The 27,846-nt window shown below is 42.7% G+C and overlaps 1 protein-coding gene across 4 annotated transcripts; it reads left to right on the forward strand.

Annotated features, from left to right (window-relative positions):
- The first annotated feature begins 202 nt into the window (after nt 1-202).
- On the forward strand, nt 203-27,021 carry LOC142993079 (RAS guanyl-releasing protein 2-like). Of its 4 annotated transcripts, none has more exons than XM_076143708.1 (17): nt 203-740; nt 9,358-9,482; nt 9,633-9,735; nt 10,092-10,148; nt 10,310-10,441; nt 10,931-11,081; nt 12,388-12,561; nt 14,977-15,093; nt 15,481-15,762; nt 16,963-17,037; nt 17,163-17,285; nt 17,884-17,999; nt 18,139-18,280; nt 21,393-21,429; nt 23,816-23,974; nt 24,666-24,728; nt 25,648-27,021. In XM_076143708.1, exons 2-16 carry the CDS (start codon nt 9,410-9,412, stop codon nt 24,722-24,724), a joined length of 1,800 nt encoding a protein of 599 aa, XP_075999823.1. In that variant the 5' UTR covers nt 203-740; nt 9,358-9,409; the 3' UTR covers nt 24,725-24,728; nt 25,648-27,021. The 4 variants fall into 4 exon arrangements, with proteins under 4 accessions (XP_075999823.1, XP_075999820.1, XP_075999824.1 ...); XM_076143705.1 differs by having other exon boundaries at nt 204-740; nt 25,628-27,021; XM_076143709.1 differs by having other exon boundaries at nt 205-740; nt 17,166-17,285; nt 25,628-27,021.
- The last annotated feature ends 825 nt before the right edge of the window (nt 27,022-27,846 follow it).

A 27,846-nucleotide genomic window follows, 5' to 3' on the forward strand; every position in this document is an offset into this window, starting at 1 on the left:
GAGCCCCTGGTATTGAGATGATCGATGCAGGCTCACACACACTTGATGCCCGTTGCCCGCCATCCCCACACTGCAGCAGCTGCCTGGCTCATGATGCAAAAAAAAACAACCTCTGCTATTATGATTTATGATGACGTAATGCATTTTTGAGAGCACGGGGACGAGTTTAATGAACCGTTATGAACGCAGCACACAACGATCAAAGTGCAGAATGCTTGTGGTGCGTAATGTGTGTAGTCCCATTGTGAGCATGTGGACCGATCATGTTGTTCCAGTTGCTCTACTCATAGGCGGGACTGAGACTCGATCTGCAGTGTGCTGCTGCTGCTGCACAGCTGGAACGCGAGAGGCTGGCATGTGATCCAGCTGCGACCTGATGACTGAGCCGCCAGACTCACACACACAAACACACGCACACTCATACACGCGCGCACGCACGCATTCTTCAGAGCTACAACTTGTATCCGAGTGCAGCTACACTTTAAGGTTATTTAGTCGGATTTAGGCGATTCCAAGGATCAACTCTGAGGGATCGGAGCGTCTCCCTTCTTCTGACTTCATGTGGACTTGGACTATTGGCGCGTCTCGCCGCAGGACCCCGGGTCTTCCCACTTCGCAGCCTAACAGGCGTTTTTAAGTTCGGCGGTAGTGGTGATGTAACGCTATTCGCTTCAGTTCACACCGGAGAATTGTCACTGTAGCTTCGCTTTCAAGAACATGAGAGTCTTCAAATTGTAAAGGTAGGAGATGTGACATTTTACGACAAACTCATGGAATGATGTGGCCATTTTTACGCATGATGTTTGATGTCTTTCGTTCTCCTTTTTTTTTTTTTTTTTTTTTCTTTTTTTTTTAAAAATATGCACGGATGTCTAACTTTTGTGTGTCCTGTTGTCTTGGCTAAAATATGATCACATACGAACAGGAACATGAAATGCACACAAAGTCTTGCAACATGAGTGTAGAATCAGGCATAGACTTGCATATGCAGCAGCCAAGCATATGCAGCAGCAGCAGCAGCAGCATCAGGCTGAGTCTAAGTCTTCATGTTAACTCGTGCGTGAGTCATACTGTATTCATTCTGCTGAGAAGAGAGTTTGTGGTGGTCCTGAGCTGCAGTTTGTGTTATTTCTGAGCTGGGCTATCAACATGGCAACAACAGTGGATTGTTAGTTTGGTAGGTTGATTGCCAGTGTTATGGCCTCCACCGCTCATAAACAATCAAATGACTTGTAGGTTAGATAGAGGTGAATGGGAGAACACATGATCTTTATGGGTATAACAGGTAGCACAAAGCCACAGCACGATACGCCGGCCCGTCACAGAGCTGCAGGAGCATTGGCACAGAGAAATACATGCACCAGAATCCAAATCAATGTCTTTTAACCTGACTCCTGTGCACACTCATTATTGAGAAGGGGGAGGATCAAGTCCCAAGAGAAAGAGAGGAATGGGGAGGATGGAGGAACTCCTAACTCTAAAATTAGATTCGGGGAACTCTGCCATTATTCTGCTTTGCCTGGCAGGAGGATTTATATGAGCAATCTTTTGATATGCAAAGTTTTAAAATGTCGTGGGTGCAAAGAAGGATATAGATAGAGGAATATATTTGGGCGGATGGCTTGCTGTAAAGGAGCCAAAAAAGATGCCAGTTACGTCAAAAGAAGATTGTAATTAGTTCTAGCTGTTTGCATCTCACCAGTGGCTGCTGACTTAGAGAAGTGAGAGTTCAGCCTAACCTCGCTTACTTTGTTATATTCACTCAAAAGCCTCATTATCTGCACTCTCTGATGCAGGCTGCAGCTGTCTGACTGCAGCTTCAGGGGGATTGTTTGCCACGGTTTGCCAAGGCATCTCACACTGTAGGGACTGATGATCAACTTGCTCCACAGCTTGTATCTAGAGAGCTTTTGGTGTCAGAGTAGCACGGTTTCACTAGTAAGCCCTGACCTCTCTGCTTGTTGGGACACCGGAAAGCATGAAGTGCATTTAGCAGCATCGTGATGTCCTGCTGGGAGTGGGTGAGACAGAAACAGAAAAGTCAGCCATACAGTATTGTATGTTTCATTTCGGCAGGTGTGACTGGCTCAGCAGGTTGCTTAACTACTGCTAAATGTTGAGTCATTTGAATATCGGACAAGCTCTCTGTGTGTGCACTTGTTTCCACACCAGTATCTGATATGGACAAAGAGAAGCAGCACAAGGTCCATTTCAGCAGACAGGTGCATTTGTCATTTAGCTTAAAGGTGCCCTGTCGCCTCTGCCATCTCACATACAACAAATCAAGTGGTACTTGACAGTTGAAAAGAAATGCAGCTTTAAAGGAAAGCAAGCGCTTCAATATTAGTGATGAAATAAAATAGGAAAGATAAAGAAGCCTCTCCATATCCGTTGCTCCTTTCCCTCCTCTTCTGCCGCAGTGCAATTACTTGGCCTGGCCTGTGGTGCGACCGCCGTTGATATTTAGCATCACTTCCAGTGCCTGCAGCCCCTCGCACCTCTATCTGCTCTGGGGTTGTGTTTATTACAGAAGCTAGTTATAATTGGATCCCTTTTGAAGCGTTTATGCCAAAGTACCAACAGCAACAAATCTAGTTGGAGGAGGAGGAGAGGAGGAGAGGAGGAGAGGAAGGACCAAACAAAGGCAGATCACAAGAACATAAATCAGGAAAGAAATCAATCTACAATACAGGAAAATAAAGCAAAAAGAAAGTCATTCCAGAGGGCAGACGGGGGCAGCAGCTCAGCCAGATTGGTGTTGTAGGTCTTTGCCTTTTCTGACACACTCTCTGCTGCTGTCCCTATCTCACTTTCCACTCTCTCAACCCATCTATTCATCCCTACTCTCACTACTTCATTTGCTTAATTCCGTGTATTATCTCTCTCAATTTTTGCACCACAGATGAGCATTCACCCTGACCCGCATTCATCAGGCATTAGGGTGACTTAACTGAAAAGTGTTTACTCCATTAGTAAGGCTTATTCATGCATGTGCCAGTCAAGCTTCTGTGTGAATAAATAAGCAGAGAGGCCAAATGAAGATGCAAATCGTCTTCCCAACACGTTGGGTGTATTTGAACTGCTGAGATGGTAATTTAGGAGTAGAGCACATGGAAATCACCTGCCTTAGGTGATGTTACAGGTACTGGAAGTGAATGTTAACTTCCCTCTATTGGCAGGATGGTGGGCTTCCCTAATGAATGAAATAATCCTAGGAACAGAATCATGTAGAATGACACTGTGTAACCCTTACACAGTGTCATTCTACACTTCAACCCTTGAAGTCGGGTGGCCACAGCAGGCTCATGGACATCCTTATCTGCCTTGCGGCCTGTGGAAACAGAGGGAACATAGAGAAGGGGGAAGGGAGGTGGAGGGTGTGAGAGAAATCGCAATAAGAGACAGGCGAGAGAATCTCTGGATCTTAAAAATAGGTAGTAACTGGAGGAAGTTTCAGGCGTTCTGGCGTTGTCTCTCCCACAGAATTCATGAAAATTGTCATTTGGGTTTTTAATAGCACAACACAAGAAATGCACCAAGGTGAACCATCATAAGAGATCACAAAGATACAATGCTGCCTTCAGTCACCTGTACTCTTACATTTGCATTGACGTTCCGTCACCCCATCTTAATCCTTGAACTCCCTGCCGTGAAAGGCCAGAGACCCTGTGCGATCTCACTCTGTCAATATTCTGCGTGCTCTCCTCACCTTTAAAGGCCTTGCTTGAACACAGAGGAAGAGAGAGAGAGAGAAAAGAGGAGGCAGCAAGCACAATAGAGGAATGAGGGATGTAGCTATGAAGGAGAAGAGTTAGACCTGAGTGGCTACAAAATTAGACTCTGGCTGGATAGAAGTCAGTCAGCAATAGACACAACCTTGGAAGAGGCTGGTGGGAGGACAGATTGAAGCACAGGCAGAATCTGCTGTATGCCAGTGATCACAGAAGGCAGTGCACTGGAAGCAATGCTGGTGATTAGTCTTGGTTCCAGTGAACAGTGCTGGGCTTGCTTGATGGTGTCTGACAGGTGTGAGGCACGGCTTCAAAAAGGGAACTGTAACTAATGTGATGTCCTGCAGCTGCCAAAGAAAATCTGCTTATAGCTTTGTAGGTTTTTCATTCTGTCAATCCTTGGAACACAAACCTCTGCCTGCGATTTATCAACTGATTGCTAGACGGTGTTTGCAAATACAGTACAGGAAATGATTGTGGATGTTAAGTGAAACCACCCTCCTCTGCAGAGAATGGAGCTTTTACAGTGTAGACGTCATGAAATGAAATGAAGCAGGCATTTTAATCCCAGTACAGGCAGTATACTGTGCATGTAAACACAGTGTCTAATCTTTAGCAGAAGCTGCTTTGGACCAATGTTTCCTGCAGCTGCATTGTCTTATCTCGTTCTGAAAATAGCCTCAATTTGCATTGAGAATTGTAGGCTGGAATTCAGAATAACAATGTAACTTATCATTGGGAATTTCAGCATTGGTTGTGTTGCATTTTGGTGACTTTTACCCTCATTATCCACTATCCTGCTCCTCCTCACAGTTAAGATGGATTAAACGCATTCTAACAGACAACAACTACAGTAGAATAGTTTTACTTTCATCCTTCAACTAGTAAGGAGTAATGTTTATCTATATTTTGACAGAAGAAGTATAAGTGGAATCCATTCATCCATCTGTTATCCCAGCTACTCACAAACCCCTGGCTAAATGTTCTGTGTATTCAGTCCTCTCTGATGTCATTGCATGTAATTTCTGGAACAACAGGAAGTGAACTTTCTGACTTCAGTCCTGCAAAAAAAGAAAGAAGAGAAACTGAAGCCCAGCCAAGGCGAGCTCAGAAAGTGACAGAGAGACGTTGGTGTTTATTGCAAAGAGACCAATGGTAACGGGTTATTGCGAAAGATTTGTCCCATTAGCTCCTTTACACAACGCCCAGCGCCCTGTGGTCTCATCTTTCACGCATCACATCACACAGCCAGGGTTTGAGTAGGAAGTGCGCGTTGCTGTGTGTGGGAGATAACTGAGTGTGTGTGAAGAAAAAAACCCTCAAATGCAGAATATGAGACAAATATGAGCATAATGAGTCCCTTACAGTCAGCTCTGAACCGGCTACAAAGGGGCTGTTTGTAACGGTACAAAACCATTGTGGACAAGTTCATACACACACACACACACACACACCGCATTCACACAAACCACGCACACATACCAACACACACCCTTCCGGTATTTGTTATGTAGCAAACTTTCACAACTAGTAAAGGACAGAAGTTTGAGCAGGAAGCGCGTACACAGAGCAGCGTAACACAATGGATTCACTGTGGTGTGTTTGGGGTAGGAGCGAGCAGAAATCTTCACTCCTCAGGCTGTAAAACATGTTTCACACTTTGGTCTCTCTCTTCCAAGGCAGTACATTGTGTGTAAAGGTGTGAACATATTGTGACATATTTTTATCTCTGAACTTATGATAGATGGCTGTGTTTGCCCTCAGTATGATTGCTTCACCTTGTTTTGCAGAGGTTGGTGTTTTTGTTCCTTTTGTGTTTTCCATCATAACATGTCTCCCCCGTTTCCATGTTTGGTTAGGGCAAACTGAGGATGCGCTTTTCCTGTCTTTCTCTTTCTCTCCTGCTCGGTTCTCTTGTTTGCCCCCTCTCTCCCAGAGGAGCGATTGTAGCTGCTAATCTCAGTTTGCAGCCATTGCCCACCTACCGCTGTGGCATTCAGCATGTCCAGGGAAAAGGAAATGTTTCCCCTTCCTGCGCTCAGTCTGTAAATAGAGCCTGCCACCAGCCTCTCTGAGCACCTCTGGAGGACTATATCTGTCCTATCGTGCAACACCCATGTTACAACTTCCTGAAACAAACCAACGGGGGGTGCTGAGCTTGAGAATAGGATGGTGTGAGTGTGTCTGTGTTTGATAGATGAGGAAAACATGATGATCCTGAAATTATGATCCTCGGAGGAAGACACAGCTGCCCACAAGTCAAACTGGTTGAGATGTTAAGATGTAAATTGTGCTATTTGAGCCACAGCTAAAGATGTGACAGCTATTTTAATGCCTGTTGGATGGCTGAAAGCTAATAGACTGAATAAATGCATCCAGCTTTTGGCTCACGGTCATCATCCGCATCAATATCAATCAAACTCATTCTAACAAAATGCCATTTGGGAGACGAAATGCAATCAATAGCTGTATGGAGACTGTGTGTCAGAGTATTTATTGGCATGGAAATGAGGCAATACCAATAGCAGGATGGATAACATTATCTCTGTGCTTGGTTCGTGAATTAGCACATCTGTTGATTTGAAGACAGAAAATAGCATTGGAAGTGTTGGATTTATACAGCGACTTAGTGACCTTTCTACACAGCCAGCAGTGCTGCAACAGTGATCATTCACTGAAACGCCCATGAGCTTGTTTGTTACAGGCTGCTGCAGTCAGTCTTGCATAAATATGATCCTGAATGTATGTAATGTTCTTTGTCAGCAGCTCTTTCTTATGATCCCATCACAGGATGCATATGCACAGTGACAAAACGTTTGCGGGGACTGAGATGGACATTAGCGAGAAGTTGTCTGTGTCTGGTGAGAGGATGTGACATTTTCATTGCCCACTAAGCCCCCACAGCAGTGCACAGCCGTAGGTGCATGACCAGGGTTGACCAGACAGGCATCAGCATCCCTTTATCCCTGCTGCGCCCCCATCCCACCCCCTGATCTGCCTGATCGATTGTCCTCGATCAGCGTCACCAGGCAACCAAACATGACACCAAAGCCATCACAGGATGTTCTACCCAACAATCAATCCCACCTGCACACAGTTTTAGACGCAGAATCAGAAACTGGACTGTGGGCTTGTGAGGGATAAAGTGCAAACTGAATACTGTCGAAAGCAGGGAGAGAGGGAGAGAAAGCGAGAGCGAGAGACAGAGAGAGGGAGATTCTCTGAGAAGTGACAAAGGACTCCTGTCAGCAGGATGATGAATGTATTCCCCTGAATGGCAATATGGTATTATCCTGAAGACAGTCTCAGGCTGTGCCGCAGTGCCACACTCGACTCAGTGAGCAGCAGGCTCAGACCTGGCACAGGTACCACTGAGCGCACCGCTGCCTTTCCTTTCCCACAGTGGCAGTTCAGTTTGTGGTTTGGGTGTGTTTTCGCAAAAAGGCAGCAAAAAGGGTGGTGGTGGGAACAGATGGGTCTTTGTACACTCCCATCCCCATGAGGACAGATCATTTAGAACCCAACAACAGCACTGTTAAAACACAGAAGTGAAACAACAGAGAGGTTCATGTCCTCACAATGATGAAACCACAAATAATTATGCACATATCAGTTGTTTGCATGGTTGCTACCCAATGTTCCCTCTTGAGCACACTTAGGACCACTGTGAGCAACATCTGAGGAGGGGGGGGGGGTGCTGTCCGCGATCGTTGCGTAGCGTAAGTGACACCTGTCACTCAATGAGTTACATTGCAAAATGGTACAGAAAAAAAGGTTATTGGTCTAATTCATTTACAGTTTATGTTGAATTTTATTTTATGCGCAGCATAGATTTTCTTGTGCGCTGAGAATGTGCAAGTAGTGCGCGATTGCGCACGCGCGCAGCTTAGAGGGAACATTGTTGCTACCCATGATTGTGTCTTTGAACAATCACGTTCTACCCTGCTTACCTCAGACTCTATCTGTGTATCCTCTGTCTCTAGGCAGATAGATTAGAAACAGATTGTTCAGAAATAGTTAACTGCTAAATTGCTTTGAATTTGATGTTTGTACACTATTGAACTTATGGATCAATTCTCTAAATAGATTCAGGCTACACCCTTTGCCTTCCTGTTATGGGCATGGTTCCCTTAATGTGCAGAATCTATTCTGGGAGAATTTAGCGTTAGTAGTACGAGTATATACTATAAAAATGAGACATTATACTGAATGTGGTCAAGTACTGTTTCTGGAGCATCAGTAACTTCACATTGTACTGTCTCTGAATTCACCATGTTCCTCCTAAAGAGACACGCTGTGTTTCAATCTTTCATGTTTCCCCTCTTGTTCCTACTCATCATTCACTCAGATGTTCTGTTTCACTCCCGCTGCCTGATGTTATGACTGATGATGGATACTTTTGGATTTTATCCCACTCTTATTTTCCTTCCATCCTTGCAGAAATAAATGTGTGTGTGTGAGAGAGTGTGTGCGAGCGTGCATGTATTTGGTTGAGACAGCCCGTGAAGCCTGTAGTTGAGTGTGTCCACCCACTGCAGAGATAGCGCAGTGGAAGGCTTCATTATGTCAGGCACATGTGCACACACTTAGACATGCACGCACACATGTATGCTGCTGCTGTGTCTTCATGCATTCCAATGCAACCACGCTTCAATGACAAAATCGTCGCCATTGTTGGTGCAAGTGGAAAAGGTCTTTGGTGCAATTTTACTATAGATTAAAAATAATGCAAAATGTGAATGCATGAGTTGCATTAGGTTCTGGTTGCCATGGTAGTAAATGATTTTTTGGGACTTTTTTATACTGCACAAAACAGTGGGCTAGTACAAACTAGTCTGTGCTGATACCGTCTTTTGCACTTGTGATTTAGTTGTATTTCGTAATTTATGTGATTTATATCTATTATTCCATGTTGTGGCTTCCTGCCTGAAAATTTCAGCTGCAATGTGCTGGTGGTTTATCATCAATACCACATTGAGGTCGATCACAGTTCTAATGCACACTTACTCGTCCACATTGTGTCAAATGGCCCCAGCTAAGTGTAGGAGAAATAAAGACTTCCGTACTTCTATTCTTCTGTATTTGCCCTTGTTGTTGGGGCAACACCTCTCAATCGGTCAATTAATTGATTGATTTGGGAGGAAATTAGCATCATTCACATGAGCAATTACTTTGACTTTTATACAGTATGTCTAAATTAATGATAAGATCTATGTTAACCTACATTTACTAACTGGACTATTCTCAATGTTAAAATGTTAAAATTCTAATAATTGAATATTGGATCACTTTCTATAAACAATTTGTTGTAACACAAGCTAATATATCGACACAGGAATATACAAGAGTTAATCAGTGGAGATTGCAATTGAGTTGTATGATGTTGATTAGCACCTTGAATATGCTGTCAGTCAACAGTGACAGGCAGATATCCCAATTATATTTCACTGACAATATCAACCTGCCACCATTAACAGCCACTGATTGTCTCAGCGGGATGTGAAATAAGCATACCTATTCTAAATATGTAGCACTGGTTATTTACCTTTGACATAGTGCTTCATAATTATCCTCATTTGCATGACTTTGCCTAATTTCATTATGCTTTCACTCCTTTTGTGTGTAGCAAGGCACAAGACCCAAACCAGAGAGAGAAAAAAAGGGAAGAGAGGAAAGAAATGATGCAGTCCATATCAGCAGAGCAGTCGGCTACAGTGGATGAGATGGTGGAAGCCTGCATACAAGCCTTTGGTTGGTCACTTGTTATTTGTATTTGATCAAATGATTTATTTTTAGAAATGTATTGAAATTTACATAGAAATGAAAGATGTATGTATCTGATTAGTCAATGTTTGGGTTCTCATACCTTCCAGATGATAATGTAATGTTTCCCTGTTTCAGATGAGAAGGGCACTTTGAAGGATGCTTCCGTGGTTCGCATGTTCCTCATGATGCACCCCTGGTTCATCCCCTCAACTGAAATGGCTAAGAAGCTAGTGCTCAAGTATCCTTCTCCTGGCTGCAGCTGATGTTGTTCATCCCAAAATGTCCTGAATGTTTAGTGGTGTCGTGTGAGAGACAGGACTCTAGTGGAGGCCGTATGAGACATTATTCATACTTGCTCACACACACACACACACACTATCAAGATCACACACGCACCATCAAGATCACACACAACCTATCAAGATCTTGATGGTGCGTGTGTGATCTTGATAATGAGCCTACTCTGTGATTCCGCTGACAGAGACTTAATTTTATGACCTTATTCAACTGATAAACTTCAAAAACAACGTATATGAAATGTAAACCGTAAATATTCTGGCAAAGGGAAGGTTGCACCTTGACCCTTGAAATCAGATTCCAGGAGGAGAGCTGTGCTGCTGAGCTCCGGACAAGAATCTGCCATCTCATCAAGTACAAAGCTGTCATTCATCCTCTCTCCTCATTTCTAAACTATGTTTTGTACCAATCTAGCTGTCCTTTCTTTCCTGTCCTCCATTCTTGTCCTCTCTGATTTATAATTTCATTTACGACCTCTCACTGAGCATTTCTTTCTTTCCCTCTTTTCCTTCCAGGTACTGGATCTCAGAGTTTCCGGCAGAGTTCAATCTGAACCCAGAGCTGGCAGATCAGATCAAAGACCTTAAAGATCTGTTGAACACCGAGGGCAACCAAAGCCAGAGTCAGCTCATTGACATTGAGAGTGTGTAAGTGGACGAGCGCTGAAGTCTTTGTGTGTGTTTATATCTGGGTGCCTTTCTTCTCTGTTCTGCCACATTGCTTTGCTGGGCTATGTGAGGTCACTGACTCCTCCCATTCCCATAAAAGCCATTTCTATGTGACCCACACTTCCTCTGAGAATTCCATTGGAGAAGCCTTGCAAATGCTGGAATGCCCTTACATAAATTGAAATTCCATAGACATTCTTTCTTCCGTGGACATTTTATTAAAAGAATCACCTGAAGCAGTCAGGGTAGTTTATCATATCCAAGAAAAGTTGATTCTCATGCAGCTGGATTTGGTAGTTTAGACGTTTTGCCTCTCATCATAGTGTAGCTTTGATATCCAATACCTGAAAGTGGCTATAAAACCGATCCCCATAATTCCTCATGGCATTTTTCCAATATCAAAAGAGGAAAGTAGAGTTGTTACACTTCAAACGTTCAGTCTTTTTTGTGCTTTACTCCCCATATCAGCCCATCGTATAAATGGAAGCGACAGGTGACCCAGCGTGTCCCATCTGTGTCGAAGAAGAGGAAAATGTCTCTGCTGTTCGACCACCTAGACTCATGTGAGCTGGCCGAGCACCTCACTTACCTGGAGTACAAATCCTTCTGCAAGATCCTGGTCAGTTTAGCTGCAGAAACACACATCCACTGTGATTATTTCTCTCATGATCCTGTGTTGTTGTTGTCAGTTGTGTTAATTTCCTGTATTATTTATTTTGTAATCGTTTTCCATAATGTTTCCTGTTCCTGCCCTTGTGTTCCTTGATTGTTACTCATTGGTTTCACCTGTGTCTGCATGGTTTCCCTATGTTCCATGTTCCCCTCCTTTCCTCGTCCTTACGTTACGTTTCCCTGCCTGCTACATGTCTCTTGTTCCCTTGTTCCCTTTTTTGTGTCGTACTCCTTTTGATTTTTTTGTCCCTGTTCTGGTTTGACTCCATGATCTATGTCTCCCGTCCTGGTTTTGTCCTGGTCTGGTTTCGTGTTCTCTGGTAGTTCTAGAAAGTTGCTTCTCGTTGCTCTTGTCTTGTTGCATTCTGTTTGTTCTGTTCTGCTGTTGGTCTGTTGTTTTGTTCTTGTGGTGTTATTTTGGTTACCTTTGTTAGCTCGAGCGTTCCCCTTATTACCCTAAACCTAATCTTGCTCCTGTGGTTGTGTAAATCCCAGTTTATTTATTTCCTGTTGGGTTTTCGCTTCTGCCTGTTTTTCTAGTTTGTGTGCCAGGCAGAGTTCTCACCTTTCTTCACCGAGTGATCCCTGACATTACCTGTGACTATTTCCGGCCTTCATATATTTTTGCCAGCTGGGAGCTGATTGCTGTTGCTAAGCAATTGTGGTTAAAATCTGCTTTTCTGGATGTAATTTTATGTATTTTGGGAAGCAATGACGATAGCTGGATTCCTGTCAACGCGGCTGTTTTGTTTCTAGTTAAGAGGTCAATTCTCTCACTATCATTTTAGTTCTTCCTGCTTCTAACTTACCTTTTCTGCCAATTTCCATTATTTTTCCCATTTTCGATTTCAGTCTCAGTCTCCCTGAAAAAGAAATGTTGGCTTTTATTTAGATGTTATGAATAAATAAATATCTAGCATCTAGCCTACTGATTCAAACATGTATTGACAGATGCCTGGGTTCAGATGGGCTGGAAAACAAAACCTGATTTGGTTCCATCCATCTGTGATTCAGCCAAATGGCCGCTCTGCTATCTACATTGATAAATTAAGTGGATGATTGGGTAATCAAAAGCTTGTCTGTCTTGATCTGAGTGTAAGCTGGCAATGTCAATGTTTTATGCCTCATTAACAATCACCTACTTGGGCAGTATGACTGTACTACTAGTCATAATGCTAGGTAATGTGGAATACACAAAAGTGAATTTAGTACAAAATTCACAAAAAATCCAACATGTCTTCTCCCTCCTTTAGTTCCAGGACTACCACAGTTTTGTGATGCATGGCTGCACAGTGGATAACCCCATCCTGGAACGCTTCATCACCCTCTTCAACAGCGTCTCCCAGTGGATCCAGCTCATGGTGCTCAGCAAGCCCACCGCACCGCAGAGAGCAGTCGTCATCTCGCACTTCATCCGTGTGGCACAGGTCTGTGCGCAGTGCTGCTTCGCTCCAAAGGATTTAATATGGAGCAATGGTTGGGATGTTTGGGGGGAAGATAGGAGATTGCGTGGAGCCACAAGGGAAGAGTGGAACAAACCATAAAATAGAGATTTAGAGAGTAAACCAAGACATTTGGAGAGATGGTGGAGGGGGGTCTTTCATATGGATTCATGGGAAGCATGAATCATGGAGATTGGTATAATATGCCCCCATTGTGTTTTTGTAATGTATCATGAGTAAACCCTTTTGTTTCTAGATGATAGTGTTGTCTTGGACATCAATTCAACTTCAATTCAACTTAAGTTATAGCAGTTTATCTCAAGGCCCTTTACATACAGAGCATTTAAAGTCACCCAACATTTGAGAGGTAGAGGAAGAGGGAGAGAGAGAGAGAGAACACAGAAAACCCCAGGGAAGAAGTAAAGTCAGAAAATGCAGTAATGACACATGAATATGCAGTATGAATAATCCAGCCTAGAGGTAACTCCCCTAGCAGTTCCCGAGCAGCCGGGAAACAAGGCTGGCTGGGTGACTGTCTGAAGGAAGCGTAGTCCTAAGCAGAAGCCCACAGCCCACCAACCGTTTCACATTTCAAACAGGCCCTCACACACCGGCTGGGAAACAAACTGATCATTGGAAGCTCAATAGTCAGAACTGTGAAGTTAGCGACACCGGCAGCCAGTCGAATGTCTCCCTGTTTTCCTGCTTTCTGTGCTCTCTCTTGGCACAGTGAAGGTGAATGGAAGTTCAGATGGATTCTGTCCAGAGATGAGTTGACGTTTTTATTATTGCGAGGAGATAATGGCTTGTTTTCGCATTCTGGAAAAATAACCAGATGCTTCCTTTGTGATTTGCCGATTATGTTAAAAAAAAGGCCAGTTCCTCCTTTTCAGGACTAAATTAAAACATTAGATGTTTTAAATCCTTATTTTATTTTTGAAATGTCCTCATCAACCCGTTGCCAATTCTCAGACATACATATTGCTATGGGTTACTCAGAGCACATGCTTGTGTTACTGCAGAAGCATCCCTTTTAATAGCTTCCTGGGCCTCACTATAATTGATTGTATTTCATCTTATATTTTCGTTATAATTTGTTCTGGTCTGTCAGATTGGCTGGGTTTTCCTCCATCTTCTTTGCGTGACACAGGTTCAGTCAATTGTGAACAGTATTGACGATGAATTTTAAACAGTTTCACCTTACTCATACTAGTACCCAGCATGCTCTGCGTCTGCTTCATTGTTTCTTCCCTTTAATGCAAATCTATTTTTGGATCGTTTTCTTTTTTCATTACGAGATGTCTCGATCCCTTTTTCAATCTGTTTATCTTTCTCTTTTATGCCTCTCTTGATCTCCTGAACAACAGTCAGGCACTCATTACTTATTTACCAGGCTCTCAGCAGGTGTTGCCACCCAAACTGTCAAAATACACCTCAGCAGGGCACTTCCCAATACAGCTTATCCAAAGCGTGCCGCTCCCCTCAGAACACTCAGGTCCTTATCAGTGTTTTGTGAAGCAATGTTGGTTAACAGATCGCCTCCCTCTTGAGCCCCTCTCTAAATAACACCATCATCCCAGAATCACACCAGCATCTGTGATCTCCTTAGTTGACTTCCAGAATCAAAACCGATCAGGTGACAGACTTTGATTAGATTTGTTTGTTTGCCAGTCTGAAATCATTTTTGTCTTCCAAAATATTGCCTTATACAAACATGCAGAGAAAAATAAGTATACAGCTTTCAGAATTACCCAGCCAGGCAGCACAGAGGGTAACCTCAAAATACTTTCCCATCATTTCCCACCCTCCGGGTACGCTGGTCCATCCCATTTTAGGAATTTCTTATTGGGGCTGCATCACGAACACTTGCTTGTTAGGTTTTTCTTCACTGTGATGAATTTGAGAACCGCCTGTGCGTGTCGAAAAGTGCAAATACAGCACGATATGAAGGAGCTATGTGGGGTTGGATGGTCTCCTAACCCTTTATACATGCAGCATTTTTTGCAGAGAACAGAGAGATCTGGCATGTTGACAGGAAAATGGCCCCGCTGCCAGCCACATGCACGTGCAGTTTAGCTGAATACATTCTGCACAATGCTGGGCTGCCTTCACTTTGCCAATTGATTCCAAAGGGTGTTTGAAACAAATGATACCCTCTGGCATCACAGCTGCAACATTATTGATTTTCAGATGCCACACAGGCTGAAGGGCAGCACAGAGCCCTGCAGAGTGCCATTCACAAAGTGTTAGCATAACTTTGATACAGAGAGGTTAGTGCAGACAGAGCAGGTATTTGTCTTAATAGTATCCCGTTGCATTCGCCGCAGTCACCAGGGTATGTCATAATACACTGCTTTGACCATCACCCAGTGACTGTATTTTCCCTCCCCACCCCAACAGAAACTCCTGCAGTTGCAGAACTTCAACACACTCATGGCAGTGGTGGGCGGCCTCAGTAACAGCTCCATCTCTCGTCTCAAAGACACGCAGAGCCACATTGGTGCAGAAACCAACAAGGTGCGGTCACTGTCATCGCAGGTCAATTTCTCCCAGCTTCACATTCACTGCCACACACAACAAACTGCGTTCTATGCATGTTGGTGCACTTAGCAAGGGAAAGATATGAAATTATTTGTAAGCTTTTATCAGATCAGGTCGGACACGCTTTTTACTCCTACTCACTGTCTTTTTTTAGTTGAAGCCAAGAAGTTGAAAGCAATAGTTGGGAAAGTTACAGAGTCCTCACTGTTACATAAATCCATCTGGAGTTAAGATTTCCAGATTTTTTTAAATTCCACTTAATCTCCCATGAGACATGTTTTATGTGCTGCCAAATTGCTCCCTCTATTTTCTTTATCCTCTCCTCAAATAATTTCTATGGTCCTGCCTCCACTCGGCCTACAGATTTTCAACAGCCTCATCGAACTGGTGACGTCGTGTGGAAACTACAGCCAGTACCGCAAACGCTTCTCCGAGTGCTCTGGCTTCCGCTTTCCCATACTGGGAGTGCACCTGAAGGACTTGATAGCGGTGCACGTGGCGCTGCAGGACTGGGCCGACAAAGAGAAAACAAGGGTCAACCTGGCAAAGACCCAGCAGCTGTACGCCATCCTTCAAGAGCTGGCACTGATCCAGAACACGCCGCCCAGCGTGGATGCCAACAGCGACCTGCTCAACCTGCTCACGGTTAGTGTGGACTTATGGGCTCAAAACTTAAAACCTAAAAAAGCTGTTATGTTAAAAAGTTATGTCTAATTTCTTACTACTTCTCTGAATACACAATAATTTACAATACAGATTAGCTACCTGCAAAATTTCTTTATTTTACCAATGACATCTTTAAATTACAGTAGGATTTGGGCTCTTACTCATTTTCAGGCTTTGTTTGTTTCAATTTTGGTTCAGATTGGGCCATAAGGTGATGTATTTGACACAGTACAGTTGGGTTACATAAAGAAAACAAATGGAGAGAGGAGATAGTGTGAAAGGCCTGGAAACTAGGAGACCAACTAGGTAAAACTTTACTATATAACACAGAATGGTCTCTAGCTGTGGTGTATTTGTTGCCATTATCAGAGACAAAGCTCTTTCAGTACTGTTGCAGCTTCAGCCCTGTATGTGTGTCAGATAACGGTTTTCTGACTTAGAAAAGAAGGAGACCGTTCTGAGTTTGAGCACTCCCCAAAGATCAATTACTAAATCCGACTGCAGGTGTTCATTAGAGATTATGGTTCGGCTCCCCTTTTTTCATCTAAAAATGAGAGAAAACAACCTGACAGGTTTCAGGGCTGAGGCACACACGGTAAGTTTGCTAGACAGAGTCGATATCCAATTAGCTTATTTTGGTGCTTATTGGAGATGGCCTAACTTGAGGCCTGCTTGATTTAATGCATAAAGTTAATTACTACCTCAAAAAATGCGGACGAGGAAAGCAAGCCGCAACGACAGAGGCTTTAAATTAATGATTTTGTTGAAGGTTATTATGTCATAAGCATTATCGTTCACCTTGGTAAAAGCTTTGTTCTCAATAAAAGCCAATAATGTAGCAAACAATGGATGCAATGGATGACTGCATGTGGAAGCCTGCGCCATTGTGTAAGATAAAGCACAAACAGATGCTGCTCTTTCACCTGTTGCCATAGCATCGGTGTTCATGTGTAATGATCCATGTGTGAAACAACTGTTGTCCCTTATATGCTGAGTGCAGGGAACTGAAGAATCTGTTCTAGAAATCCTTGTAGAAGTCAAAGCGTGCAAAAAAATGTATTCAGGTTGGGATTAGATTCAAACTGTGTGTAAAAGAATCAGTGAACATTTATAAGATGTTCCCGTAGTCCTCCCTTCTCATTAGTATGTTGCTGGTTGTGTCCTTCCTGTGTCGTGCAGGTGTCTCTGGACCAGTACCACACAGAGGAGGAGATCTACCAGATGTCCTTGCAGAGGGAACCTCGCAAGCCAGCGGTAAGAAGCAGGGAGTCAGGCACCTTTCACAGAGCATGATTAACCAGACGTGCCTTTAACTTGTGAATACAGTATGCATTATTCTCAAGGTATTTATTCATTTCATGGCTTTTCATTGGCTGAAGCAGAACTCAGGCCCCAGCCCCACACCTGACCCCAAGCCCACCATGATCGACGAGTGGGCAGTGTCGGTGAAACCCAACGCCGACCCGACCATCATCAAGAAACACATAGAGAAGATGGTGGAGGTAAACCCCATACACGCACCCGCACCCGCACGCACGCACGTGCGCACGCACGCACGCACGCACGCACGCACGCACGCACGCACACAGCTAATTGCAACCTGTAATGTCCAATGTAATGGCACTGAAAGACTTAAGTGTGAATTATCTGTTGTTTTCCTCTCCACCACCATCTTGACATGATAACTGTGTATTACTCTTGGCTCTTTGGCCAAATTGCTAGGACATGTAGCGATTTTTCACCATAATTGCCAGGGTTGGCAGGGCCATTGGAAAAGCTGGTAACTTCCGATGTTTGTAATTTACTGATGGATTACATGGAATCTTGGCTCTCAGTGTAAATACGAGGCAGGTTTCTTGTGTTCTTTACCCAACAGTCACCATATAATAAATAACATCTATGCAGAGCAATGAAATTCTACTATTATAGAGAATATGTGTTTAGATGATATAGTTCTTCACAATCATTGTGGTTTTGTACATTCCTGGAATGTCAATGGAAATGTTTTGGAAATGGTGAATTATCCATATTGGGAAAAACAATGTGTATATTTGTATATCTTTCAATGTAATTAATCTTCGCCCAACTTCATTTTCACAGTCAGTCTTCAAGAACTTTGACGCGGACGGCGATGGCCACATCTCCAGAGATGAGTTTGAGGCCATCAGGAACAACTTCCCCTACCTCAGCAAGTTTGGAGAACTGGACAAGAACCAGTGAGCCTCAGCAGATTGAAACACTGTGCACACTTAACTTTACACAGTAGATTAACTTTACACACTGACACAGCTTACAAACTGCTCCGATCTGTCCTAAATCAGCCATCTCAGCGCCAAATTTTGGTTTTGGTTACAGAGACGGGAAGATCAGCAGGGAGGAGATGATAGACTACTTTATGAAAGCCAGCTCGCTGCTCAACTGCAAGATGGGTTTCATCCACACCTTCACTGAGGCCACCTACGTCAAACCCACCTTCTGCGAGCACTGTGCTGGTTTCGTGAGTATACACCTATCTGTTTTTGTACCTGGTAGATTGTACCTAAAGTACCTAATCATGTACTGATAATTCTACGACTGAATCAACAGTAGTGGCATTCTAATAGGTGCTTTAAACAAAAAATTATGGTTGTGGCTCTGTTATTGCTTTTGTGTTCTCCTGATCAAATACATTGATTTCTCCACTGACCCAATCAATCACGTCATAGTTTATTGAGGTCAAGGGTCACTGGCAAATAGACTCGTGGCTTTCACAGACTATCTACACTTCATTATTTCTTATTTGACAGTCACCTGCGCCACACAATGGTCAGATCTCTCACAGGCTCTCTAGGCGCCTCTCTGGTCAGGACTATGCCAATTACATTGAGCTACAGCCACACAGTGCTGAAGTTGCATTCTGGGAAATATGGGAGGAAGTGTAATTGGGCAAGCTGATAACCTTTTTCGGTGGCAGTGTTTTATCCGTGCGACTGTGTGTTGTCCTCTGGCCCTTCACATCGTTTCCAAAGAGCCCTATGTTATTTAGAACAGACAGTGAGTCAGCACTCAGCGCTAATGAGAACCTGTGTGGGAGTGGGGCCCTGAGTCACTGAGCTCACAACCTTATATATATTTATATATATATATTTATATCGAGCACCTATTGTATTTAGGTACAAGACTAAATATCGTTCCAATTTCGCAAAGCATTGTTGCCAATGAAGCATCTGCAGCTTATCGTGTGAAAAACAGATCCAGCTCAGCTCAGCAACTACTGGCAACTGTTAATGAAGACTTCCTGCTGTTGCTTCACAATAAAAGTCTTCATTCCCTTTAATGAAATAGGCTTCATTCAGGATTTTACTGTGATGTGCCAACAGTAACATCTGGTTGTGCAGTAACAGCCTACAAATGTAATCACTAGATTCATTCAGTGAAATATTATCACCTTATTCAATTTGCAAGACATCAAATTTGCTAAGTCGAATTAAATCAAATCATTAAAATGTCAAATGTTGTGCTGATATCACATTAAGAAGCCTCTATCTGAAATCATATCACCTGTGTATGGTCTTGAATTGGCTGTTCTCGTCAGACATTCTGCCTAGAGTGCATTTCATTATACGCACAGGCACAAACAGTTTCACATTCATACGAACACAAACACTCTTGGGGAAGCCCTTTCATTTTCATACCATCACAAGGGGAAACCAAGAGTAGTGAGCAGGGAAAGATAAGGACACTAATTGTGTGTGTGTGTGTGTGTGTGTGTGTGTGTGTGTGTGTGCCAGAGGTAGATACACAGGCTGCTTCCTCCCTGGCCTGCTTTCTGCTCTTGGCTGCTGTGCAAAAACAATATTTCCGCTGCGTTTTACTAACACTTTGTATGTGCTGAGCTAGGCCTGCTGTAAACATTACAGAGTTTGTTTACTCCCAGTGGCTCTCGTATATCTTTATAATCGTCTGCTGTTTTGCTTCAAGCCACCTTTGGTCTTACCTCCTAATTAATGGTGCAGAGGTGCGTTTTTCTAAATGCACATGACGCAGTGCTGAATATTCTGCACCCCCTGAGATGCAACAATTTTTCAGCTGGAGGCACAGAGCAGTCAGGTTTCATAGAATCTGTTGATTATAATTATGCAGATTCAGTGGACAGAGCTGCTAAAGGAAATAATTGAATCCAATTAGTCTGAACTCACCAATAATTAATGTGATATTTATTATTACATTAATGAATTCAATATACTCAGAATTGAAGCTTCCCTTCTCTAACAGAGATTTTTTCCTTTGGAAGTTAGCTCAGTTTTCTTTGTGTAAACGTTGTGTCCAGGGTCCAATAAATGTAGGGAAATCTTTGCAGAAATCAGTTGTTGGTGAAATGTTGTCTATATATGGCTCTGGTTCATAATAAGACCAAATCAGACTGATAAGCAAACTGTGGGTGCAGAGTGAAGTGGAGCCCAGTAAAGTAAAGCATTTTACAATTTCCTGAGGCCTCAAACCTTTTAAAGGAACTCAGTGAGTTATTTTTTTCATTGTGTTATTGTCTGCAGAGTAAAGGTCAGCTGGCAGGGCTGTGATGATGCAGTCGTTGGGTTTAGTAACCGTTATCTCTTTGTTGTGGAGCCTCTGGCTCCGCTTAGTGTTTCCCGCTGTGTGTGTGTGTGTGTGTGTGTGTGTGTGTGTCCAGGTATAAATGCGTGTTTGAATGTGTGTCTGTATGGTATGGTTGTGGGTGCATCTCTGGTGTGGGAAGAGGTCAGGATATTTTGTGCCTCCTCAGATGTGCCAGAGCTGTGTGTGATCTCCAGTTCGGCTCTTTCATGTCATTGTTCCCCCCACTGTCTTTGCACTCCCTGCATCCTGCTTGATCTCGTTTCGCCCTCCACCCCCTCTATCCCGCCAACCTCCTCCCTCGCTTTATTTCACTCTCTCTCTCTCTCACTCATACCCAACCTCTGTCTATGTTCCACTGCGTCCCCCTCTTCCCTGGATTTTTTTTCCATGTCGAGATGCAGGTGGTTGAAATCAGTTTGCAGAGACGTGGAAGTTGCTTCAGATCAGTACTGCAGAAATGCTATTGGTTCAAGGAAATGCAGTTGCAAGCTGGGAGTGTGGTGCATTCCTTGACAGCCCCTCTTTCAAAGAGATATTTGGTGTGATTGTGTGCATGTGGGGAGGGGGGGCGGGGTATCTTGGCCAGTGGAGGTGATTTGAACTGCGTACTGGACCCAGAATGGTTTGTTCGACCCTTGGTGACTGCACAATCCCTCGGTCAAAAAGTTCTTATTCTTTTCCCAGGCACAGAATTCATGCTCTAGAATCCCTCCATTTCTCATAGATAAATCTTTTAATTCACGTGTCGCTTCCTCCGACTACAAATGCATTCTAATATCCTACCATGCACCATTACTGTTAGATATTTGACTATCCACACAAATCTGTTCCTCCCCTGTGGAGATCTCTTACAGCAGCAATGTTAAATCTTGCCTGTATTTTTGGCATCGCAGAAGCACCGCAAAGCTCACAATTGTTCTAGACACCTTCACCATGATATGCTACGTGTTAAAGAAAGACCCATGTCCTAATAAACTCTTTGCCTTCTGCCCTTTTCCTCTCTTTTTTTCTAGATATGGGGCTTCTACAAGCAAGGGTACAAGTGTAAAGGTAAGTGAGCCCTCATCTTGTGTGTAAACGTGTGTTTTTACTTTGTGGGGTGCAACCTTCAAAGACGTAATGATTCTCTTTGACATCATTGGTTCCTGGCAATTACAAACATATACGCCTTCTGTACGTAAAGCCGGTGTGTCAAGGAAATGTCAGCCAGGCAGAAACAGCAAATATAATCTACAAATCCACACACAAAAGCCTCTTATCTAACTGCCTGATAAACACCATCATTGACCACAACAGTGACAATTCAGAAGATTGAATAAGCTGGCTTATTCAATAATTCCTTCTAATGAATTCCTATATATTTAAAGCACCAGACTGTGATCAAATAGAAGGCTTTTCTCATAATCCTGTCAGGTTATTTTCACAAGCTAGAGGGAAGAAGTAAAAAAGGTTTTTCCCAAGCAAGTGAAACTTAATCTGTCGTCATGTCAGTCACTATGTTTACACTTATTCCTGTCATGTAAACCGTATAATGACACTGAAATCAATGCAAACTTACTTGGAGTAGCATATATGTAACTGGAATGGGTACTACTATATAATCATGAGACGTATTATGATGACACTTACACTCTTTGATTATTGTGTCATGTACATATGGAGAAAGGCAGAATCCCATAAGTCTCCCCCACATATACAGTAGACCTTCCATACATGTTTGCCTTGATTGCAGTACAGACAGAAATTGTAGTATAGTGTGCATGTAAACGTGGTGAATGCTGAATAAACCTTGGTGGGGCGTATATATGCAGAGTTCCTGTGCAAAAGTACAACGGAGGACGTCTTATATCTACATTCATAAATGAGCAGTCAGTCAACCAACAATGTGCTTATTTTCTCTTGCCCATTATTATTTCCCAAATCATGTTCTTACTTCTTCAGTGAGGCTAACTAATGTTTATTAAATAGCTTGCAAGATATCTTGAAACCTAGGGTTGCATAGCAACTAGAGTAATTAATGTTCCTTGGGGCCTTTGAGGTCTTGCAGTCTGTTTCTAGCCATGCCCACAGCTGCACTTTGCAGTTATGGACAAAATCCTCTTTTTAGATCATAGCTTCATTTTTTAAACACCAAAGCACATTCTGCCTGAAGATAATCTAACAATTTTAATTCCAGCCTCTCTCACTCTACATATATTTTCACAAAATAATGCTTCATTATTAATTATTAGAACTAACACACACACACGCGCGCACACACACACACACACACACACAAACACACAGAGATCCATGCCCCTCCCCATACACACATACATCCATCCCCACAAATGTGTGTACATGTTAGATTTCTCTTCACTTCCCACTCCCCCCTGAACCATGCACCCCCCCCCCCCTCTCTAACTGGGAGTGTGTGAGTGTACTGGCTTGTTTAAGTGCATTAATGAGACCAGATGAAGTCAATGAGAGACCCCTACAGCCATCCATCCCCATTACGATTGTTAGCCCATACTTACAGAGCCAGAGAGAAAGGCAGCCACATAATTGAAATGAATCACCCTCTGTTGTGCAGGAGTGAATTGTGTTAACTACTATGAATGTGTGTGTGTGTGTGTGTGTGTGTGTGTTAGTGGCTTTCCCCACGAGGCATCTTCATGAGTAGCAGGGTTGCAGAGTTGCCATGATGCCAGGGGTTTGGCCCCTATTATAGCAAGAGGCAGTGTGTTCTCATGGTTGACCCTAATCAGTTTAGGGTTAACGTGTCTTTATAGGTTCTCATATTACACCAGCTTCAAATTTCTCTCTTTGGACATACATCCCAGTCAAGATGTAGTAAAGTGTTTGAGGTGGTTCCACATTTTCTGCTGTTTGACCTCACAAACCAAACTTCTCACACGGCTCCACACCTCTGAATCAGTCATAGCAGCACCTGACACGCTGCACAGGCTCCATGGTCCAGTGTCTGCCTGTTTCAAGCAAGACCTCCTCATCATGAGTGAAGCTTGACCATCAAAGAGGGAGATGGAGTACCAACAACACACAGCCTGACTAAAGGAGGCTATTTGTCTAGAGAGGATAATGAAATGGAGATGTTGAATTGCAGAACTGTCTGTGACGGCTCAAGTCAGTCATCACTTGACTGATCAATCATAAAAGCAATTCAGCATTTGAGACCTGTCAATCAGTGAAGCATTAGTGTGTAAATGTGTTACCACTCAATGCTGTTGTAGTAAAATAGCGCTGAGATTTAGTTTGCTGATGACACCTCTGTGTGTGCACAGAGTCTTCTTTCTACCTTGCTCCCTCAGAACTCCCCATGGTTGTCAACCCTGCTGTGTGTGCATGTATGTGTGTGTGTTGGAACACCTGCCTATGTATCTTTTTGCACTTATACTTCTAATCCTCTTGCTCTCTCCTCATCTTCCTCTCCTCCCAGCCTGCGGGGTGAACTGCCACAAGGCCTGCCGGAGTCGCCTGGCAGTCGAGTGCCGCAAAAGGACCAAGAGCATCAGCCACGATACGCCGCCAGCCCTCCAGGCGAGATCCTACAGCTTCCCTCCGCCTGCCAACACCCCGCCCAGCCTCCAGAACACAGGTGAGAGGCATCACCACACGGGCACAGGTCCAGTTTGGCTTGCTTAACTCCAACATGGGAACTGTTGTCTATATATGAGAATATACATGGGATTGATAAATGATGTTAACAGCAAGTGTGGTGAAAAGTATTCGTATTTATGTCCCACCTTAACACACACCAGTGATGTTCACACTGGTAGGATGCAGCAAAAATGAGTATGTGTGTGAAAGTCCTAACTATTGCTTTAAGACTGGAAACTGCAAACTGAAAATGTGCAGAAGCAGTGGAGGAAAATAGAACATTCTTCCGCTTCTCAGGCCACAATTCAGTGCACCCGTTCTCTCAGAAAAGTATAGCTTAGAGGGACTTTCATAACATGTTTTCACCATCACACCTCCAATTTCTGAAGGGGGCTTTTGTATTCCTCCGAGCATGGAGAGCAGTGACATTTTCAAGATATTCCCAAACAATGGACTGCAATTTGCAATGGAAATGTGATTGGCCCTCCACAGCGAGGCCAATGACTCATAAATGCTGTGTTTTCATCAAACATTAGCAAAAGCAGTGCCCTGGCTGCCTTTGTTTTGTATCAGCATGAACCTGCTTCATAAAGTAACATGGGTAACCTTTACCATGACATTTCACCTGCTGTCAACAGGTTTGTTATATGAATTTCTGCTCTTTTTTCTCCATACTTTTCTGTTTCCAGTAATCGCTGAGGAGGATATAGAGACAGTGGAGGAAGGAGTGTTTGATGTCCACCTATAACCAGGTGAGAATAATATCCTTCTTTGCTGCTCTGTAAGTTACTCTATCTGCTTCTCTCTAACCTGCTTAGCCTGAAAGTTCAATTCAGATTTCAGAAAGTCAAAATGGAATAACAGATTCGAGGAGTCAAAATGAAGTGACAGATATCTGAAATGAGAATTCAGCCTACTGGTGAAATGTTGAATGAGTGAACAGTTAAGAATATTGGACAATATATATTTTGTGGACCTCTACTGGTTCTGAAACACAACTATAGATAGATAGATCCAGTGATAGTATAAACTAAAGAGCCATTTGATTCCTGACTGAAGTAGTTATCTGCGTCTATTTACATGGGAGGAAGTGCCTCAGACAGAAGCTCTAAAATAAGATATAGAAAACACTCTATATTAAACAAACTTTACTGGTATTGACACTTTATGAAATATTTAAAATATACTCAGACCTAAGGATATTACAGTATTACTCATAAATGCACCACAGAGAAGCAACAAACAGTTTTAGCTGAGCAGTTCAAATAAGGTCATATAGCATACATTATTTATCATATACATTTGAATTGAGTTCAGCCAGTAGCATATGCAGTCCATATTTAACTGCCCAGGGTGCATTATGGGGGAAAATAGTTAGTATAAAGTAAAAAAGTGTACCATCCCAAAGTGTAAATGATTAGTTTGTGCCAGCACTGCATTTCAAAAGTTCTGGACGGGAAAGATAAAACACTGCCTCTGCATTGTCTTATTAACTGCTTATTTACTTTAGAGGGAACATTTCCTCTAGCATTTACTGTAAAAGTGCACACAACCTCATACTAAAGATTCAAGTCCTTTGCTGTATTGCAACCTTTCTGATTGTAAAAGCCTTGAGCTGAAGTGCAAGTTTGATTAACACTCTGCTGGACAGTTTCCAGCTCTCTATTTTAGAATCCCTCCTACAGCTGGTGTGCAAGAAGCCAAATCAGCGTCTGTCGGGAGCCAGACACAGAATGTGCTACAGTATGTCATTTTAACAGCCCTCAGCACTGGGGAGGAATTGCACTGAACACATCTACATGCTGCCACACAGTGGACTCATTATGCTACCACAACAGCCGCTTCACTCCAACTAACTCATGAATGTGATGACAAATGTGACTGGAATGTTTTTGAAATATTTGGATGTACAAGCTCTGCATTTTTGAATTAAATGTTTCCTCACAGTGTTACTGCAAATTTTACTATATATATATATATATGTATACAAAATCCATAATTGTATTTTGGATGGAATGCCAAGATCAGTGAAGTCATGATCCACACTTTGATGCAGATTGGAATGGTCATCTATGTTATAATCAACATTTCCAAACATAATGAGGTGCTGTTATTGCCAAGAATGTATCCTGCCACACAAACTAAGCTACTGTCTTCTTTATCGGACTGCCTCAGCTTTTTATTTATCACGTTGTTTCGACATACATTTTGATGGACCAATAATATGATCAATTTTGATGTATGACTTGTGGATTTGTGATGCATGTCTGAAGTCTCATGAGAAAAATGACCAATTTTACCAATTAACCAACACAACAAAGAGATAATACAGTACATTAGACTTTGAACTATGTTATATTTTTGTCATGTTTACCTAACTATCAGTAAGTGTTCTATGGTGATGACTGTGGTGGTGTTTCAGTATACAGTACTGTTTTGTACCAGTGCACTGATAGATAATCTAACCTGTTGCAGTACTGTGAATGTAGCAGAAACAGTCAAATTCTGCAGTCAAATAAAAAATATATATGCCCAATAATGATCCTTAAGGGGAAGAGCAGGGAATTGTCCCTCTGATGCCTGTGATGGTTTTATATGGTATGTATTCATTTTTTTGTGGGTTTAATGAGCACAGAAGAAAAGCAACAGTGGAAATAATAACACCACAATGAGGAGGAATGAGGATTTACACAATCTATATGGAAGGAAGTAGTATTTTGTTCTTTGATCTTGCATGCTTTTTTACTTCACTGCTCCCTTCACTGACCAGAAGTCTCTGATCCTGAGGATGCTTATATGTAGCACACCAAGGTAGAATTCACTTAAGGAGGATGAAGTCTTGAATGCCAAACTGAGTACATCCGTAAATGTTTCTATTCCTTTGTGCCCGATGAGAGATCTGTTCAGACTTGGAATGCCATATTGTTATTGGCTGGTTTGTCATTGAATGAGATTCCTCTCATTGCTGGTATTTCTTCCTGTCCTTCTGTGTCACTCCCTGCTTGACTAAAGGTATTTGTTGTAATTCTGTGAATCAGACTTGTGTTTCCTCAAAATTCCTCACTATTAAAAACAGAAGACATTGCTCTAAAATGTGGTATATTGGTTAAGAATTACAGCAATATTTTCTGACAATGGGTGGCCCTATTGTCACTCACACACACGCCCATTTTCAATTCAGGCCCTAATGATCAACCATAGACCTAAACATACTAATAACTCATTTGAAATCCTTGTTCTTACTCTTTCATACCCATCCTGGAAAGAATTACGGCCTGTTCCATTTGTAATTGTGTCATCCTCCTGGAGTGTTATCAAACTTAGTACTGAGTACAGACAAACTAATAATAGTCGGTGAATTAAATGTTCATGTGGGCGTCAATAATGAGCCTCAGAACAGCTTATATTTCATTACGGGACTCTATTGGCTTCTTTCAGTGTGTAAATAAACCCACTCAGTGCCATGACCACACCCTCCACCTCGCTCTGGCTTATGGCATCAATATAGAGCAGTTAATAGTTTTTCAACTTAACCCTAAGAGATTGAGGCTTCAGACCTACAACTCCAAAGTGCAATAAAGTAAAGGAGTTGACAACCCAGCTGAAAACATGTCTATTCACCCCATGTCGTCTCAGATAGGTGACATCACACGTTCAGCAAAAGACAGGGACACTTAAAATCCCAATCCTTCAAGAGGTCAGTACTTCTATCAGACACAACACATGGCACCAAACTGACAAGTCACAACATGCTGACATATGAAAACAGTTCAAACAGGTCAGCAGAGAACTGACAACGTTACATGCATCACACATGTTTCGATTGTGCTAAGAGTAAAGACTTACAGCACTACTCCCTGGCTCAGAACC

Source organism: Genypterus blacodes, unplaced genomic scaffold (assembly GCF_046128005.1).
Source record: "Genypterus blacodes isolate CSIRO-AG114 ecotype Tasmania unplaced genomic scaffold, CSIRO-AGI_Gbla_v1 ptg000027l_1, whole genome shotgun sequence".
NCBI lineage: Eukaryota > Metazoa > Chordata > Actinopteri > Ophidiiformes > Ophidiidae > Genypterus > Genypterus blacodes.

Coding starts and splice junctions, on each gene's coding strand:
- LOC142993079 (XM_076143708.1), top strand. CDS start 9,410: ATGATGCAGTCCATATCAGCAGAGCAGTCGGCTACAGTGGATGAGATG. Junction 9,483..9,632: donor AGCCTGCATACAAGCCTTTG/GTTGGTCACTTG, acceptor TCCCTGTTTCAG/ATGAGAAGGGCACTTTGAAG. Junction 15,094..15,480: donor TTGGTGCAGAAACCAACAAG/GTGCGGTCACTG, acceptor CTCGGCCTACAG/ATTTTCAACAGCCTCATCGA.